The sequence below is a fragment of the Ammodytes marinus genome, assembly GCF_949987685.1.
Source record: "Ammodytes marinus genome assembly, chromosome: 18".
Lineage (NCBI taxonomy): Eukaryota > Metazoa > Chordata > Actinopteri > Uranoscopiformes > Ammodytidae > Ammodytes > Ammodytes marinus.
The window spans coordinates 12682044-12701318 of record NC_137222.1 but is presented as its reverse complement, the minus strand read 5'-3'; the positions used below and the strand labels follow the sequence as shown (position 1 = coordinate 12701318).

At 40.5% G+C, this 19275-nt stretch overlaps 2 protein-coding genes across 2 annotated transcripts; one reads left to right on the top strand and one right to left on the bottom strand.

The window, feature by feature from the left end:
- Positions 1-1266: 1266 nt before the first annotated feature.
- On the top strand, positions 1267-5312 carry prnpb (prion protein b). The gene is made up of 2 exons (XM_080046377.1): positions 1267-1358; positions 1897-5312. Exon 2 carries the CDS (start codon positions 1901-1903, stop codon positions 3326-3328), a length of 1428 nt encoding a protein of 475 aa, XP_079902503.1. The 5' UTR covers positions 1267-1358; positions 1897-1900; the 3' UTR covers positions 3329-5312.
- Positions 5313-9298: 3986 nt separating this feature from the next.
- LOC307264817 (calsenilin-like) lies at positions 9299-18621 on the bottom strand (the record flags this gene model as incomplete). The annotated part of the gene is made up of 8 exons (XM_080046334.1): positions 18462-18621; positions 12572-12696; positions 11057-11126; positions 10739-10809; positions 10522-10629; positions 9794-9898; positions 9438-9500; positions 9299-9346 (listed from the first exon to the last, which is right to left on the bottom strand). The coding sequence occupies exons 1-8, from the start codon at positions 18604-18606 to the stop codon at positions 9299-9301; spliced, it is 735 nt and encodes a 244-aa protein (XP_079902460.1). The 5' UTR covers positions 18607-18621.
- Between the last annotated feature and the right edge of the window lie 654 nt (positions 18622-19275).

Below are 19275 nucleotides of genomic sequence, written 5' to 3'. Positions count from 1 at the left end.
GCGCAGGCTCCGGATGTGGACTCGGTTTAAACACCTAGATCTACCGGTTATACGGGCGGAGCCATCGTTAAAGCGCATTTAATCTTTTTCTTCTTGTTTATTGGCAGGTGACTTCTATGATTGAATGTTTGCCAGTTTCCTATATCCTAACTCTTTCCTATGAAATAAAATAATAAATAAACAAAATTCTCTACATAGACCTGTTTCTTTACCTTTAACACACATGAAAGAAAATGTCACGAGTTAATATGACAATTCCTTCTTTAGCTTCTGCTTCATGGCTAACTCTGGAAGTGACAAATAGGCCTAACACGTTCAACCGTTTTTTAAGCCACATTCATAAAGCCCTGATGGATTTTTCCCTATCAAGTCAATTGTTATCATAGTGTTCATTTGTCAAAAATCCCCCTCAATAAATATAATCAAAGGGGCACTGAAGCATCATGGGGACAGGCCTATAAAGACAAAACATTTTCAGAGCAAGGTTTCACATTTCTTCTGATTAATTTCTTAAGCAAACAGAAAAAAAACATCCTTCCTCATTGTTTGCTCTCTGGAGTTTTTTGCTATTGTTTCCAGTCCTGTCAGTTATTCTTATAGGCTGATATCATACTACTTGTTGTAGTTTTGGTCTGGCTTTGCGAGACTAGGTTGATATAGGCTTAGGTGAGGTCCAATTGTTTCCTTGACCCCACTGCAACAGGCATCGTGGCATTCATGATATTAATGTTGGTTCCGGCCTGAAGAGGAGGGCAGGTGCACTTATTCTGTGTGTCCTGGCATGCAGAGCTCTTTAAATTTCAGTGAACGCTAGTAGGGGGCAGATGGGACGTTGACTGGGGGTGGTTAGGGGTGGGCCTAAATAAATTGGAAAACGGAATCTTTGTCTGCAGTTAAAAATAAAAAATAAATAGGCTAATTATTAATAATAATACTACTACTACTACTACTACTACTACTACTACTACTACTACTACTACTACTACTACTACTACTACTACTAATAATAATAATAATAATAATAATAATAATAATAATAATAATAATAATAATAATAATAATAATAATAATAATAATATCAAAATAAAATACAACTCTTAAAAACTCTCTTTCCGTGTTCCATTATGCTAGTGACCATCACGGCTATTGCAGGTGTTTTTAGGCTTCATGATAATTTGCACAGGTCACTGGGAAAGTGTTCCCCCCTCGGTTCCCCCATCACGGCACACGCTGTGCATTCAAAACGAACGCACCCTCATGAAACCACCCGAGACCGGAGCTCATAACGGCGCTGAGAGAGGGACAGAGGACAACAACACAATATCGCTGAATCGCATAGCCCGAGAAGTCATTTAACGGTAGGAAAACCATTCAATTATTGGTGTTATACAGGATAGGTGTGGGTAACTCGACAACAAATCGGCACACATTAAGCGTGGGTGACCACTGCCCGTATGTTTGACGAAGCGAAGGAGCAGAATGGTGCAATGGTTATTCTTACTCACCGTTTAAAAAATAAAAACGGGCCTTTCATCGATTAATCACATTGGTTATGTCTGAATTTATGTCTGGATTTATTTCCTTTTGGATTTGCCGATTGATGAGATCATGTAACGGCTCCCTTTGAATAGGCCTATCTCTTGGCAAAATTTTAATTACGACCCTCTTTTTATCTGATCGAATACAACTATTCACTGCCGTATGGCCAATAGATACAATATAAACGGTTATGTAATAATCCGTGCTTGTTGCTAAATGAAAAGGTAACACTAGGCGTTTGCACATCATCCCATAGGCCTAGCCTAACACACTGGGAAAACAACAGGGAAAAGCTTAGGTTATAATGCTAGATTGTTTTCTTCCTGATCATCGCATTGAAACACATTTCATTTTCAGGGCCATGATGGGGAGGTTGTGTGAGGTGGCTTGTGTGGGCCTCCTTATTATATCCCTCCTGAACACCCAATCGACATGGGCGAAAAAAAGTGGCAGCAGCGGCAAGAAGACCTCCTCTTCCAGCAACAGGGGTGGAACGAAGCCATCCAGCAGCACTCCCAATCGAAACCCCAATCCATATCCTGCTGGGGGAAGTTACCCAGGCAAGACGAACACAAACCCGGGAGGATATCCCAGACAAAACCCACCAAGTTACCCGGCGGCCGGTAGTAACCCCAACCAGTATCCCGGTAGAGCCAATCCCGGGGGTTATCCTAACCAGAATCCTGCAGGTGGCAATCCTGCTGCAGGTGGATACCCGGCTGCTGGAGGTTATCCCAACCAAAACCCAGCGAGAGGGAATTATCCAAATCAGAATCCAGCTGGAGGCTACCCAGCAGCAGGTGGATACCCTGCTGGAGGAAGTTATCCAGGCAGAGCTGGTACCAACCAAGGAGGCTATCCTGCAGCGGGAGGTGGTTACCCAGCCGCAGGAGGCTACCCTAACCAGAGGTCTCCTTACCAGAATCCAGGTGGTGGTTACCCAGTCAGAGGGGGAAATACAGGACAGGGTTACGGTCAGCCTGGTATGAATCCTGGGGGTTACCCTGGTGGAGGCGGGTATGGTGCTGGTGGTTACCCCGGTGGAGGCGGGTATGGTGGAGGCGGGTATGGTGGAGGCGGGTATGGTGCCGGCGGTTCCCCCAACTGGAACCCGAATAACAAGATCCTCAGTCCCCGCTACGGTGGAGGAGGCTACGGACAGGGTGGTTACGGGGCGGGAGGCTCTCCTTTCTCGCGTTCCGTGTCGAACATGGGTTATCAGCCACAGTCGTCAGGTTTTGCCAAGAAGGCCATGTTGGCGGCAGGCGTCGGCGCCATGGCCGGCATGGCCGTCGGATACGGACTGGGGCGCTTCCCTCGACCACACTTCCCTTTCCGCAACCCCCAGGAAGAGCAGCACTACAACAGCTACATGTACGAAAAATACGGCACCCAGTCCACGGATGAGAAAGACTACGGTCGCGATTACGTCTACAAGCTTCCCCCGCGGGCCGAGACTTACGACAAATTCATGGAGCGCTGTATGAACAGGACTGACCTTCTCAAGGATCAAGGAAGCAGTTCTCCTAAGAGTGCGGATGCAGGTGGTGAGGAGGATAACGATAACGACACAGTGGGCATTGAGGAGATTGGATACCCAGCCCTAATAGAGCAGATGAAGTCCCGGCGTTGTGTGGAGCAGTACATGGTCTACTCTGAGCGCTTTCTGGAAAAGCAAAAAGCAGAGCAGCGGAGCGGGCCAAATAACAGCGGCGTCCAAGTCCACGGGCTGATCCAGCTTTTCACCTCTCTCTGCATGCTGCTGTCCAGCATGCTCCTTCTGCAGTGAGATCGATTGATCTTCCTTTCACCGAAACCCCAAATGGATTTCTACTTCCTCTATTATATCTGCACGTCCACTAATGCATAATAGCCTATCTCCACAAGTACAAAACAATAGCTGTATGCTATGTGGGTCATATGTAGTCAATCATTTATTATCGCTGGAGGAAACTAACGAAAGGTTACAAAATGCGGATATGTAAATAGTTACTAAAGGAGTCAAGGTTTAAACTAGATTGTCAGGTTTTTTGTTGCACTTGTTTTTTTCTGTTACATTTTTTTGAGAATTTATTTAGCAGTTCTCAGTTATTTTGCACTTTATTTGACTCCTCATTGTTGAACACTGAATGCATAGAAAACAGATTATTCAGTTTCTTTTAGTTAATTTTTTGTGACACTTTCTAACAAAAATAGATAAGGTACTGTCTAAAGTGAGAACCTGGCATTAGGAGTTCTGTACAATAACTAACATCACATCATTCATCCATTTAATTTGTACAGGAACATTTCGAATTGGTTAAATATGTCTACTCGAAAGGAAATTCTGTTTTCATTAAATATTTAAGAGACATCGAAGGCTGGGATCGCACTACTAAGCGTACACACCTAAACACAAGTGTTATAGAGCTGAGCCCATATGAGGTTGAAGACCAATTTGTAAATGCAATTAAGACATTTAATGTCGACCCATTTCATTTTCAGATTGCCAGTGCAAAGTGTAATGATAACTTCCAAACAAAGTAGTCCGGCAGTGGGAACAAAATGAGAGAGAATTATATTATTCTTTAATTGTAGAACATGATTGATTGATTGATTGATTGAATATTTTATTATTGTGTCATGCATTAGCATGCCCAGCCCACAAGGGCTTACAAGACACCATTATAAAACACAGACAGACCAAAAATAGATGCTAAACAATACTAACATTAACAATATAAACCATCCTGACGTTTCATCTATTCTTTTATTTATTTATTGGTTTAGTTCAGGGACATTGCACACTAATCAACATTCTCGTGCTCCAGCACTTAACACACAGTCTCTTCATCTCACTTCAACCTTGGGCTATTGTTCATGTTTCCAGGAATGCTCTGACTTTCTAGACTCGCCATATTTTCCAGGCTCTTTCCTCTTTTGCCTGAATCTTTCCTGTAGGAGAGTGAGATGGTCATGCTTCTGGCGTTGGCAGGTCTGTAAATACCTCCGTTTGCTTTTTCCTGAACTTAGCCTATCCTGGCTGTCATGATGTTGTTCTTTCATTTTTTCCACCCTTTAAAGTTTGTTCTAATGGATACCTACTCCCAGTGGGTTTGTGGGGTTGTGCACTGTAATGTTTATGGTTAAGATATTTTTTTTGACTGCTTGTTTCCTTTCATATGCCTGTTTTCTAAAGAACTTAAGTCAGTTTGCAGGTTGTCTGTTTAGCAATTTTCGTCGTTCAGTTTAAATAAAAAAAACTGCTATTCTGACAAGAGTACTGGTGCATTCAGCAAAGTCCGGTGTTGTTACGTCCACACATACTAATAGGTGTGTAATAACTTCTATGTAATGTCCAAACAAAAAGTCAAGTGTGTGGTAGTACTTGCAAAGCATACTGTACCATAAAGTATAACTGGAAGTGATTTTACTGTGATGCTCCTTTTTTAGTTGGTCTTTTATTCACATTTCTCTTTTTTTCCTCTCCCAGTTATTATGTATGAATGATCCAACCAGGCTTTCTCCTGTTCATTGCTCTGATGATTCAAACATATTTTGGATCGATCTGGAATCCCAATTTGACATTTTCATACTATTTAGGCAGTGTAGAATATCTGTAAAGTGCACTTAATTCCCTTCAAGATTAGATATTCTGTAACTAATTGAGCTCATGTTAAGAGTTTAGATATCAACTTCTAGGTTTGACTTGCATTTGTTAACACATTGGATTACTCATCGAATAATATGACTCCTCTTGTTTGTCATGGATGTTTATGTGTAAAATAAAATGAGCAACAAAGCAGTGGTTTTATCATTTCACAGACACTCACGTATTCTGCTTTGAATTTATCACATATTGAAATAATATTTAATACAAGAATAAAATAAAGAGTGAAACAAAAGTGAACTAATGCTGTTTCCTAATCAGTGAAGTTTCGAGCAGTAGAAGGTAACGTTTACTAGTACTGTTCAGGGAGCTTTAATGTTTACATTTAATGCAACATCTTACTTTTACTCCACTACATCTCAGAGAAAATGGTGTACCTTGGACTATGTTCTTGACAACTTAATTTACTGGGCTCAAGCCTCCAAAGTCCCAGACCTGGACTAACATAATTACTGAAGCCCTAAACGGACATGTAATCATGCATTTTTATCCCCTCTGTTTTCCCTTGATAAGTAACGATAGGAAACGAGTTTGTCGATCTTGTGATAACGAGATAATTAACTCGTTATCACAGGAAAACAGGAAATAAAATGTATATCATGTTTGTTTAGGGCTTCCTTAACAAAATCACACTTTCCTTAACAAAAAAGCACAAGAAAGATAATTTGTTCAGAGTAGCCTTTATTTCATTTAATGTCAATGATTGATCCCAGTGATCAGACGTTGCGTTAAATGTCTCTGCATTAAATCCAGGCAGCTAGGAGGAAAGACACCACATGTCCAAGCGTGAGAAAGATGTTAATTGTGGGAGCAGGAGCCGCCGCGCGAACAAAGGGTGACTGATTGCTGTGAGATCCCTGTCGTTGGTCGTAGTACAGCCGTTGATCTTGCTCCGTCTTGTGGCTGTGATGGTTCCCAGATCCGTGCTTTGACTTACCGAGGAGGCCCAGCCCGTACCCGGTGCCCGTGCCCCCCAGGATCCCGGCTGCTGCTGCTCCGGCCCACTTCAGGCCTTGCTTGGAAAGGCCTCGGCCCTTGGATGGAGGCGCTTTGCTGTCATCGCCTTTGCTGTCATCCGCTTTGCCTTTGGCCTTAAAGAAGCCCCCGCGCTTACCATATGCATAGTGTGCACCTGGGCACAGAGCGGCCATGAGCAGCAGCCAAAGCCACAGTGAGAGAAGCCTCTGCTGGCCAGTCATCGCTGCAGATATGTACCCTGCAAAAACACATTCAGGCATATGAATAAGAGCAGCAGGGGAATACTTCCTGACTTGAATGACTAAAGCTGATAAATCAAAGTTGTATTGCTCTGTTTACATTGTATGTATTCATGTGGGAGACAAAGGGAGAGGATTCTGTAAAGTCTGTTGGCTACTATTGTTCAAAGTGGCATTAAAGCTTTTGATTTTGCTCAGTGAACATCCAAAGTCACATGCTCACCAGCTCTAACACAACAACAGACATCCAGAACTCTCCACATACTCTGACAACTCTGGAATAATCTGTCTTTTTTGTGTGTGATGCATATTTCTCCCTCTCATAATGCAGTTGTTTTTTTTGGCCCGAATACATTTCCAATCAGTTGTAAAAAAAAACAAAAAAAAACATTAAAGGGATAGTTCAGTATTTTTTTAAGTGGGGTTGTTTGAAGTACTTATGCACATTAAGTGTGTTACCTTATGGAGATGGGATCAGTGCAGTCACTATAAGGAGTTAGAGGGAGATGCGCTGTTGAGAAGGTCAACATTGTACTATTAAGTGTATCAGCAGTGAAAAAATCCTACATTTAGCGTACAATTGAACAGATATTAATTTTTGGGCTGACTTCTGCTACAGCGATGTCACCCCTGCACTGATCGCCATCTACATAAGGTTACAGACTAACTATGCACAAGTACCTCATACAACCCCACTTAAAAAATACTGAACTATCCCTTTAATGATGTAGATATGCAAAGTGTGTATCCTTGAAATGCACCTGTAAGGAGAGGAATATATAAATATTGAATCACACAGGAAAAATGTCTTGATAAAATGAATGACAAATTAATAACATGCAAATCTAGAGATCCTTATTATTATTATTTTACCTTTCTGGTTGGTCACTCTGTTCGGTTGTGATGTTTGAGCAGCAGTCCTTTGTGTACAGTACAGCAGGGCAGCATGTTGCCATCAGTACTATTTACCAACATCCACTTCACAGGTCCAGCACAGCTCCTCCCCAAAAGAAACCCCGCTTTGCCATTGGTTCAAGACCAATAATACAGTACAGGTTGAATCAGTTTTGCTGATGGGGGTGTTCTGCATACAGTTGCGACTCCCAGCTGTCGGCCATTATTCACCAAATGCAAAGGCTAGGGCTATTTTCTATCCGTAGAAGCTCTCATCTATACTTGTTTTTTTCATTCAAAAGCTTACATTGAGCTAATGCCTACATGATTTTGACGCAAATAAATTATTGTTTTTCTCCTCAACTTTGAGCAACATATATTAATACAATATCCAGACCTGTAATGTTTAGACGTTTTAAATGTTTTCTGCTATTTTCCTTAGTTATAAGTTTTATCCAACCTGAAGCACACTAGTGTCCTTATTATAAAAACATTATAATTTGATGCTGTTCTCAGGATGCCTATCAGCTCCAGATGGGGCTGGTTGTGCCCAAGGCTAACCTCCCTTGCTCTCCATGCTGAGTTTGAACAACAGTTGTGTGACTGCATGCGGCTGTACTTCTAGGTCAGACTCACAAAGTACTCTCTGGTGTACATGCTCTGTCTTTTCAGCTGAAAATAGATTGACTCCATTTTGTTAAGCGCATTCTGTTTTTCAACTCACACTTTATTAAAACATACGAAAGACTATTCTTGTCGTATGATCTTTATTTTTTCACTTCTCGGAAAGGAAATTTATTCATTTCTGCCATCAAGAAGAACAAATCAACAACAACTGAGTAACACTTAGCTGACGAGTGTTGCATCTTTGAATCCCAATAACTTATAACTGAATCCTAATCATTTTATTTTATGAAGTTACTTGATGAATAAAAAACTAAGTAGAGTAGATTAACAAGACTGAACCGTTTCAGAGAATAAAAATGACTAAGCTCAGCAGACCATTACATCTGGCTTGAAGAATTTAAACCTTTGTGTGTGAAAATATCAAGACTATGATGCAAGAAAAGTTAGGGAGCCCAGAGGATGTACAAGAGAGATGATTGTTAAAAAAAAATCCTTTCAGTCCAAATCAAAGAACCATGAATGTGTTGCTTTGTTTCATGGCTCTTTAGGGCACCCTACAGTTGTCGCTTTGTTCACTATTTCTTGTATGATCGCTTACCACATTGAATTTTCCATTTAACTTGATGCATCATATAATTCTATTGAATTTTTGGGGGGGCTTTAAAATTACATAACCTAAAATATAATGCAACATATTCGATATAATCATTTGTTAGATGTTAAAATTACTTAAGGGTGAATAATACAGTAAATTGTTAATTTCAAGAAGAAATCCCATAGCTTTCTGCAGGATAGAAACTGTGATAAACACTGCACATGTGGTATTTGGATCAGCTGAAGGCTCAATTCATTTGAAAGTATCTCATGTGAAGATATATTTATTTCAGCAGATTTTGGGTCAACATGACAATGACAAAAAAATCTGACACTTAAATTATTTTCTTTACAGTAAAATACAGTAACAAAGTATTCTCATTTGCCCATTTTTCAAAGTGGTCGACGGTAAAACCCCTGGTTTGTGTTCAATGTGGTTTGCAACACATGCTTTTAAATGTTGTTAAAGCATTCATGCTCATCTGGCAACAACAGCGTTTATTTTCACATTTACTCCATGTGCAAAAGCTGTACAACTTTCATGCAAAGAAACACCTCTTCAAGTGATTTCGGTGACTTCTGCACATTTCAATACATAGAGCAGTTTGACAGGAAAAATAATTGCCTTGGCCAGTTTGTATTAAATTGTGACAAATGTGTTGCACGATGACCCAGTTATTTGTTCCCCTTTTCAGGCAGTTTTTAGTTATTTCAGGCCCAGAAGCTTGCAGCTGGAAGCACTATGCAGCACGACTGATCCGTGTCCCCTCTTCAGGAACTAGATGACATTCTCAAAGAGCTGCATGGAAGCCATTATATTTTCATCCTGTCGAGGAGAGAAAACAAACGCAAGTGACAAGGTGAACTGGGTCTCTCGCCACTGCTGTAGAAACTCGTCGGTTTGACGGTAGGTTTACCTTTTGGCAGGTTTCTATGAATTCATCAATAGTCACCACTCCATCTCTGTTCCGGTCCATTTTCTAAATAATAAAATGTCAGACATGTATAGGAAAGACTTACTTATAAGTGAGTACACACATTTGTGAGTTAGTCAATGTAAAAATCTTCTCAAAAAGTAACATGAGGTACAACAATGTGTACCTCATGTTAATCACGATTATAAACTTGCTCTGGAAGAGGTCTGGCCTCCAGATGGGTTTGAAACATGAACACAAAAATAAATACTGCAATAATCAGATGAAGTGACTCACTGTGTTCCTGGAGCAGTACAACATCTGGAAATGATTGTTTGTGGCTACAAAGATAACCTTACCTGGAAGAATCTCTCCACATGCTCAATGGGGGAATCTTCTCGTACACTGGGGGAGGTATACCTGCCCATCATGTCATAAATGGACGTCATTATCGCCATCATTTCCTGCAAGAAAACAAAGTTATTTAATACTGTATCCAGGGGTGGATTACTGCACGGGCCTACCGGGCCCAGGCTCAGGGGCCCAAGGGCTCAGGGGGGCCCTAAGCCAGAGATACTGATAGTAACTTTTCATGTTGCATAGTCAAAGAGCTTAGTCCCTCATGTCAATAACAGGTTCCAAAATGGAAAAGCCTAAATATAAGTATACTCATGTCCAAGAAAGAAATAATCAAGGGCCCTAAATTAGAAGGGGAGAAATACAAAAGCAAGTGCAAAACAACAGCATTAGTGGGTGCGTCTAAGGGACTTCATAAGGGACCTCTAACGTCCCCACACACACACACACACACACATAAGCTTTCCATGTCCAACCTACGTTTGTGGTTCATGAAAAGTAGCTATCACCCTTTATCTGTTGAAATGGCGCCCCTCCATCATATAACATGTGTCTGCAGACCAATTTACTGTACCACTGAATGGCTATTAACTTTAGGCTACAGTAGACTTTTGCAGTTGCAGAGTAAGAGTGCTTTCAGAGGCTGGGCCCTGGGACTAATTATCTCATAATCCGTCTGTATCGGTATATGCAGATTTTCTCATGAATGATAATGGTTTATTGAATATACCTCCTTAGTAACATAGCCGTCTTTGTTGATGTCATACAGGTTGAACGCCCATCGAAGCTTCTCTGTAACGGAGCCTCTGAGCAACACGGACAATCCTGTCACAAAGTCCTGCAGAAGCCATTGCCAAGTTTAATTATTAGTTTTAAAATGGAAAACTAACAATCATGATGATGAATGACCACGGAATATATGAAAAGAAAGTCCCCGGTGAACTCACTTCAAACCTGATGGAGCCATTTCTCTCCATGTCAAACGCATTGAACAGGAAATGTGCATACGTGGTTGCATCTGAGAACAAATAATGAGAATGCAGGGTTGAAAATCCCTTTTCTACACTTTATTTATCTTATGCAGAGAGTGATGGCTAACTTTGCTTGTCTTAATTTTAATACTTTTTTCCCATTTTATTTCCAGTCCATTAAAGATGAAATAAAATACAAGTTTTAATGACTTAAGATATAAAAATAAATGATAGCAGACTGAGTGTGCATGAGCATAATGCTTATTACTAGTTGGCATTCGTTACATACTGTACCTCCTTGAGGGAAGAACTGTGAGTAAATGGTCTTGAATGTTTCCTCGTCCACAAGACCACTGGGACACTCCTATTGAAAGAAAGAAAGAATCATCATTTAAAACAACGCTTACATTATCATAACTTACCTCTTGTTAGATATCACCAAATTGTCCCACCAGATCAACTCATGTTCTGCTTATAATAGCAGTAATGTAAAGTTAATGTTACTGATGATATTCTGTCATCTCTATGCAGCTGCAACCCATTACTGAAGTGAAGGAACATAGCCACTAGGGGGCACAAAGAGCAGGATGCTGTATCTATTTGCAAGAGGAACATCTTAACTAAAGTGTGTGTGTGTGTGTGTGTGTGTGTGTGTGTGTGTGTGTGTGTGTGTGTGTGTGTGTGTGTGTGTGTGTGTGTGTGTGTGTTTTTTGTTGTTTAATGAATCCTCCCATTGCAGCAACACCAGTAAGTGCAATGGTGAACAATTTTGTACATCCTGTTTTGGTTGAGTTTGAGTTAAAAATGCAAGTGATGTACTGAAAATGAAACAGCTCAATAAAAGTACAACAAGAACAGAGAAGAAAAGCAAACCAGAGAACTTCGTAAAATCTCGTTAAATGGCATGTTTTTCAACTGATGTCACTTAACAGAGAGTTCTTCAAACAAGAGCAGTGTGAACATTTCTAATAGCAAAGGCCAAAATGGGGAGTCCCATGCAACATTTCCAAACTCCAGACTTGAATGAGAATAAGACTTAAATGAGATTGTGTGTTATTGACTGTTTCATTGTAAATACCCAGCCAGCCTACATGCAAATGCTATCAGGTTTTTGTAACATCAAACTAATTGTCATTGCAGACATTTTGACATGTGAAAGCAAGAAAAAGCTCAGTTGGACATAGGCCTAATAACATTTGTGTGGCACTGCTCAACTGAAGTGTAAGCCGAGGCCGTGGGAAAGGGTAAAAGGAAACTGCAGCCATCGTTATTAATGATTATGGATCCTTTGGAAATTTCATTCCAGGTCTAGTTACTCTGAACATGTTTCACCACAGCTCGTTATGTGAATTGCTTAGGTCTGAGAAACATCATGTTCCACCTGTTTTAGAGCTTGCTTTGTTTACATCAGCATGCCATCTTCTTCTCCTCTTTAATGGCACTTTGCAACCTTTAATGGCACATTACAGTAACTAACTGTCAATACACCATTACCCTATAGTCTGTAGTCGACAGAAATATGTATCACATCACCCCATGCTCGTGCATGTGCATCTTCGTGCTTGTGCCAAAACACACAAAGAATGAAACAATACAGGGAAATGCTCGAGAGGTATCGTGCACCCAATAGTTTTTGTATCAGACACACTATTAATAACAACATCTACAGTATATTCTCCTATCTGTACTTTACTGCCTATTCAAATGTCTTCCCCTGTCTATCGCCTTCACAAAAAAGTGGGGGCCGTATATTATATATGTATAGCCGTAGATTAATGCCCCCTCGGTTTTTGACATTACATGACCTACATTTTTGAAGCCTCTGTAAAGAGATTGAAGCTCCTTCCTGGTGAACTGTGTCTGGGCTTGGAGCTGGTCCAGACCCTCAGGCTGGTAACGCACCGTGGAGAGTTCAAGGTCGCCGTCAACGTTGTCTGTCGGCGACACACACGCACACACACACACACACACACACACACACACACACACACACACACACACACACACACACACACACACACACACACACACACAGAGAAGACAGGGGCCGGGGTTTGTGTAAGGGGGGGGGGGAGGAGGGAGGAAACAGTGGTAAGACGAGAAAGAAAGAAAATAGGCAGGAAGGAAAAGGAGGAGGTGAAAATACTACACAATCAAAACAGATGGGAGGCAAATGACTGTGCTGAACTCAAAATGCTCACCATCTTTGGAAACATAAATGGAGAGATTTGAGAAGGAACGGTGAGACAAGGAAATGGTAGGGAGATGATAAGAAAAGGAAAAAAATATAGAAGATATGAGACACAGGGAAAACATTTTTGGAGTAGTGGGGGGAAAGCATGAATATAGGAAGTTGCAGCTTGGAGAAATAGTGTTGAGAATAAAGTAGCTGATGGCAGGGAATAAGCCGATGTACAGAATAGCATAACCAGTGGTGGGTAAAAACACTTTTTTAAGTGGGTGTGTCTAAAATAACCCCCTCTTTGACTGATTTCCCATCCTCTAAAACACACATTAGTTTACTCTACAATATGGAATACATTGAGATTATCATCACTTGTCATTTTGTGCCATCACTGACCATATTTTCGTTTCTTTTTTTTTTATTACTGAAGAGATGTAGGGTCACAATGTTGGCAAAAGTAGTGCACTAACACAATAATGATTCCCTATTAAAGAGGGCAAAATGATACAAAGAACTTGGAGAAACAGCCCCTGTAAACCAAAATCCATAAGAGACGAGATGAGGCGGGCAAAAAAGTGATTTTTTATTATTATTATTATTATTATTATTATTATTATTATTATTATTATTAATAATAATAATTAACATTTATTTTCAATCAGATATTTGTAAAAGCTTATTGAGACACCCACATTTGATATCATTGAGTCTTACTATTTTAGAGCAGGTTTCCAGAGGCTTTAAGAAACTTCTACTTGTACTACTTCTTTTTGCTCCATTGTGGACATTTTTTAGGTAAATCTTGGAGCTAGAGCATAAATTACACTCTTCACACAATGGTAGAAAGTAAATACAAGTGGAAATTAGGGAGTGATTTTAAACAAAACCTTTGATTTCAGTTGGCACTTAACAATAATGAAGCTCCATTTAGGTGTTACCAGCGAACCACCAAAATGCACAGCCATGCAGCAACACCTTTGTTTGACATGTCTAGATGTCTGCACTGACAAAGGCTTATTTATTATAACCAGCCAAAGGGAAAACACTGACAAGTTAATTCAATTAACAATTACAAGGAGAAAATGAAAGAAAATCATAATGTGAAGAGGAACACCAACGGATGTACTCACCATCTTTACAGGAACACAACACAAATGGGAAGGTGGGATAACAAAGAGCAGATCGGGGAGAGATTGAGGAAAGGTGATGAAGGAATGAGAGGGGGAGGAGGGGAGGAAGTTGCAGAATCGTTAATATATTGGGCTCGATATCTAGGTTACAATATTTTGTTATTTCAATGCTGTCTTAAAAATAACAATAACGACATTGATGTACACTGGGAGAACTTTGGGTTGGTGCAAATGTTCCACTTGTCCGTACGGCTGTGAAGAGATCTTTGGGCATCTTCCAAAATGTTTTGAGTATGACATTTTTATATTACAACTAAGTATGCTTGGCCTCAAAAAGGGAAAACGTGTCTGAGGAAACACAATAAGGGAGTTTTGCAATGAAAAGTACGAGGAAGGGATGCTCTCACAGCCGGTATGAAAAGGAGAAACAATTATTTCCACCAAAAACTTAAAAAAAGACTTTAAAACCTTTGAACGTATCCTTTTCAATTTGACTGCAGCAACTGCTTACGCCAGCATTGCTATAACAGTGCATACATTCAAATCGCAGGAGAGATCCTAGTTGTAATGCTATACAAAACAAAGTTTTACCATACAGACATGTTGATCTAATTCCTACAAACATCCCTCATTTTGTCTTACCTTCCAGTGACAAGGGTTCCCAGACCCCAAACTGTTTGAGCACGACATAAAACAGTCCAATGACAACAGCAATGGCAATTACTTCCATGCCATCCACTCCCATTGCTGTCTTGCATTAGATATGGCCCTGTGTAAAAGCCCTTTTTGGAAAAACTTAATGTTAACAACAGTTTTTTGTAAAACTGATGCTGTATCTGACGGAGAGGCTTGTACCCGCAAACATCATCTGCTGCCAATCATGTCCTTCCTCCATCAGCCTCCTTCCTATCTGTGCTTTTGCACAGGCATCAGCTATAATATCCACTTGACTTTAACCACTGAGCAGTCAGGAAAAAGAAAGAGCTAATAGGTTGACTGCAGGGCATCCTCCTTTAGGAAAGCAGGTTCATCATGAGTTCATCATGTGCTGTTGCAGTGTGAAATTCACAAAGACACAAACCCCAAAGTTATCCAAAGCTATATCCACTCGCAATCGGTCCATCTCTTGTTATTTCTTGCCGGTATTGTAGTATCTCTCCTACAACTCCCATCACCTCAGGGGCTCCATCACCCACTCAATCCATCTCCTCTCCCTCTGTCCTGAGCTGTGTTTGAGGTTGGTGAGGGAGTGGAGGTGTGTGGGGGGAGGAGGGGGGGGGGGGGGTCTGGAATTTCTTTACTAATAGTCTCTGATTGACAGTCCACACCGGCATTATTTGCTCAGTCATTTCGAGGATGTAAAGCTGTAAAACCAAGCATTGATCCGCATTCGCTGATGGCTGGGGATATGAAGAGCACTTAGAATGAAGGAGCCTGCACTTCCCTGCCCTGTGTGGCGCTGCTGGTGTCTACTACACACTGGGCCAAACACTCAGAAGAGGATTCACTCAAGAACTGGAAAAACTGTTGTGACCGTTATGCCTGTAAAAGCAGTGCTCTGTTTAAGACATTGTAAATAAGATTATTAAAGTTGAAGTCAATGATATCTGGCGAACGGCACACCTCTGATTGTCAGTTTATAGCTTCTGAATAAATGTTCTCCACATGACGCACACACACACACACACACACAGTGCTCTGAGAGTGGTTTGCTGTTGTTGAGACGTGTGCAAGTCTTTGTGCGATTGTGCTGCGCTGGAGGACAATCAAAGTAAAGAAGTATAGTTCGCAAACTGATGACTCTGCACGACATAATGGACTCAGTTGAAGTAGGAAAGGTGGGGGGTGGAGAGGAAATCAATTTATGAGAGGTAAAATATTGGTCTAAGAAAGCGGGGCGCAAATGTATTTTGGTGGCCAGGGAGTAATAATGATCATAAATATATATATGAAAAACCTATACTATGACTGCTGTGCACATCAAGAGACATGTTAGGGTTCAATGCCTACATTTGAAAGTTGTATGCAGAATTTTAGTATTAGTCTACATATCTTACATATTGAAATGGTTCCTTATTGCTTATTCTCTATGGATTTGAATATAATATTACTACTCCTGCAGAGCTCAGATGAAGGCTTGTTTGCCAAAACATGTAAAAAGAAAAAAGTAATACAAAGATTTTGGAGATTTTTGGAGAGCTGCTCTTTCAGTTCAAACCCCCCAAAAGTAAAGGGTAATGGGTAAAATGTGAGATCAGTGGTATGGACTCCCCATAAAATGGCACAATATGTCATCCTTTGCATTGCTAATGTGAATTCCTGCAGTGTTTTTGATGTGTGGGTTCCACCCCATTTCACCGGACACAAACACACTCAGCCATTACACCGACATGCAAGATGCATGAGCTCATGTGGGAAATCGCCTACCGTAAAAAGTTATGCAGCATTGTCCTTTAATGCACCCTGAGTGCTGATCTATCCCATTTCTCCTATTAAATACAGACAAGAGAGAGGTGGCTTAAAGCATGCAGAGCGGCCGACAGGGCAGCCATCAGTCTCACCAGCAGGTTATTCTAATGCCTGTGAGAGAGAGCAACATCACAGCTCAGAGCGGCAGGCTATCGACCAGAAAAAAAACGACGGATTTGTTACTTTTGGATGAATACTGTAACAGTGCACCAGTGGGTCTGCAATTTTTTTGTGCTGCAATCTAATAAATAAAATGAGTCAACTGTGCCCCATCAATTGCTCCCTCTGTACACACATCTAAAACCTGCGTTTTTCAGCTTTACACAACAGACAAGTGCAACATCCTCTGCCTGCTGTGTGGAGTCAAACTATCTATTATTTGATATTGTGTTATACTCAATATGTGTATGTGTATATAAATAGTATAAGTATAAATAATGTTGCATGGAACCCAACATCCTTTTCATCATTACCAGCAAGTCCAGATTTTCATTTTCAAAAGTTGTTTCTGTAAGATTTCTTTATGAGATTGCTCTGTCCTGTGTGAGACGGAAGGGCGTACCCATCTACTGTATATAGACAGCAATGCAGGAGTTCTTAATGTTCACTGACCAGTAGATGGTGATCATGTTGTTATGATATATCGCCTGAAGGACCATATATGCTAACTTTACTGCAAAATAAAAATTAAATGTTTTTAAAATGTTAGAAAGAAAGAAAGAAAGAAAGAAAGAAAGAAAGAAAGAAAGAAAGAAAGAAAGAAAGAAAGAAAGAAAGAAAGAAAGAAAGAAAGAAAGAAAGAAAGAAAGAAAGAAAATAAATAAATAAATAAATAAATAAATAAATAAATAAATAAATAAATGAATGAATGAATGAATGAATAAATAAATAAATAAACAAATAAATAAATAAATAAATGAGAAAGAGAGAGAGAAAATAAAAATGTTGACATTTCGAATTTCCAAATATTTAAGCGAGTGTCTGACGAAGGGCTAAACCTTTACAAACATTTAGATTGTAGGCCTACTAAGGAACTGACCGTCCTGGTTGATTAAAATGAATAGCCTGTGAGATGTAGGCCTATAACGTATTAAAGTTTGTAGAAAATGTTTGGTGATTCAATACCATCCTGCTGAAATTATACTTACAGGCCCCATAGAGAAAATATTGAAACCATTTAATTGAATATGTCCACATTATGGATGGTATGTAAGGTTGTATAATGCAGGTAAAATACTTTGAAGGGATGTCAGCCACCAGGGCATTTGTTCTGTTCCCCTTCCAAGGCACACGGCCATCTGTCTGTTGGCAGCCGAAAGAAGTCAACGGTAAACGGGGGAGATTCTGTCTGCTCATCACTGTGTTTGTTACATAGACTGATATTAAAGTTTCAGACCGGGAGAAATAATATGACAGGTCTAAGGGATTGTGTCCTTGTTATTAGTGAATTGTGGGACAGACTGCAGAGGTTAACGTCTGTCCTGCCCAATCAAATGCATTCACACACAGCTGTCTATGCGAACAGGAGGACAATGTCAATAATTTAGATCAACTGTGAAAATGGGGTAATGCAGTTGCTGGCGGTGGAAGACACTGGGCTCTTCATGTTCAGCATGTGCCACCTCTTCTGTAGCTATACATAAACATGCATATTTATTTATTGTACATACATATTGTACATTTTATTGTGGCGTTTGGATGAGAGAGGTTTGCACTGCAAACACTGAATAGAGGGAAAGCAGGGGCAATAACATACAGTATATAGCAGATATGGACTGTAGATGGAGCAGATGCTTTAAAATTCATATATTCTCTCCGCCCTCCCACTGTATCACCTCATGCTTTGCTAGGCTTGGAGTCAGCCATTGTACTAGATTGTTGTCATGTACTTGTGTGTCTTTTTGTGTGCCTGTACCTGGCCCTTGCTGCGTGGTACTGTCGATAATCCATTTGACCAGACAGCACTTCATCAGAGATTTCCGCGTGAGCCGTGGTTTCTGCCACTTGGAGCCCTCTGTCTGTCCGCCGGCGTTTGGATCTGTCCCGTTGGCATCAGGCATGAGGCCGCCGTCCGCTGCATTCTTATCTGCCTGAAAGAGCACAGAAAAGAAACTGTCCTCTGAGAGAGAAACGACAACAACCTATTTGTAGACAGAAGATACACCTTGTTGGTGCGCTTCTGCACTTGGTAGTTCCCACGTAGGAAAAGCAAATACCCCTGAACATAATAACAGTTCACCTGCTTAACGTTATCATATCAGCATGATAAGTTTGTCAGTGTGAGCAAGTTGAGAATTAAACCCAAAGCCCAGCTGTGTATATTTCATTCGGGAAGTTCATGATGTTGAGCCTCAACCCACACATACAGACAGAAGTGTAAAGGAAACACACTTTGCATTGCCCTGATGACTCTTTTTTTAAATGTTGACCATTTAAAGTCAGTGGTTCTGGAGAATGCTTGTTGACCAAAATCACTTTTTGTCAAAATCAGTGAATATCTGCTCACGATCCACAACCTGTCTGTGTGTGCGGATAAACTGGCATGTAAGCAAAGGGTATGTAAACAAAGGGGGTCCCAACGTAGCTAGCAACATGCCCATCTACAGAGCTTAGTCTGTGTATTAACACAAGGTTGTTTTTCAGGGCACACATAGTACGGACAGGTAGCGGTACGTGAGGAGATATTCACAGATTTTGACAATAAGTGATTTTGACAGTAATCTCTAGAA

Coding starts and splice junctions, on each gene's coding strand:
- prnpb (XM_080046377.1), top strand. CDS start 1,901: ATGATGGGGAGGTTGTGTGAGGTGGCTTGTGTGGGCCTCCTTATTATA.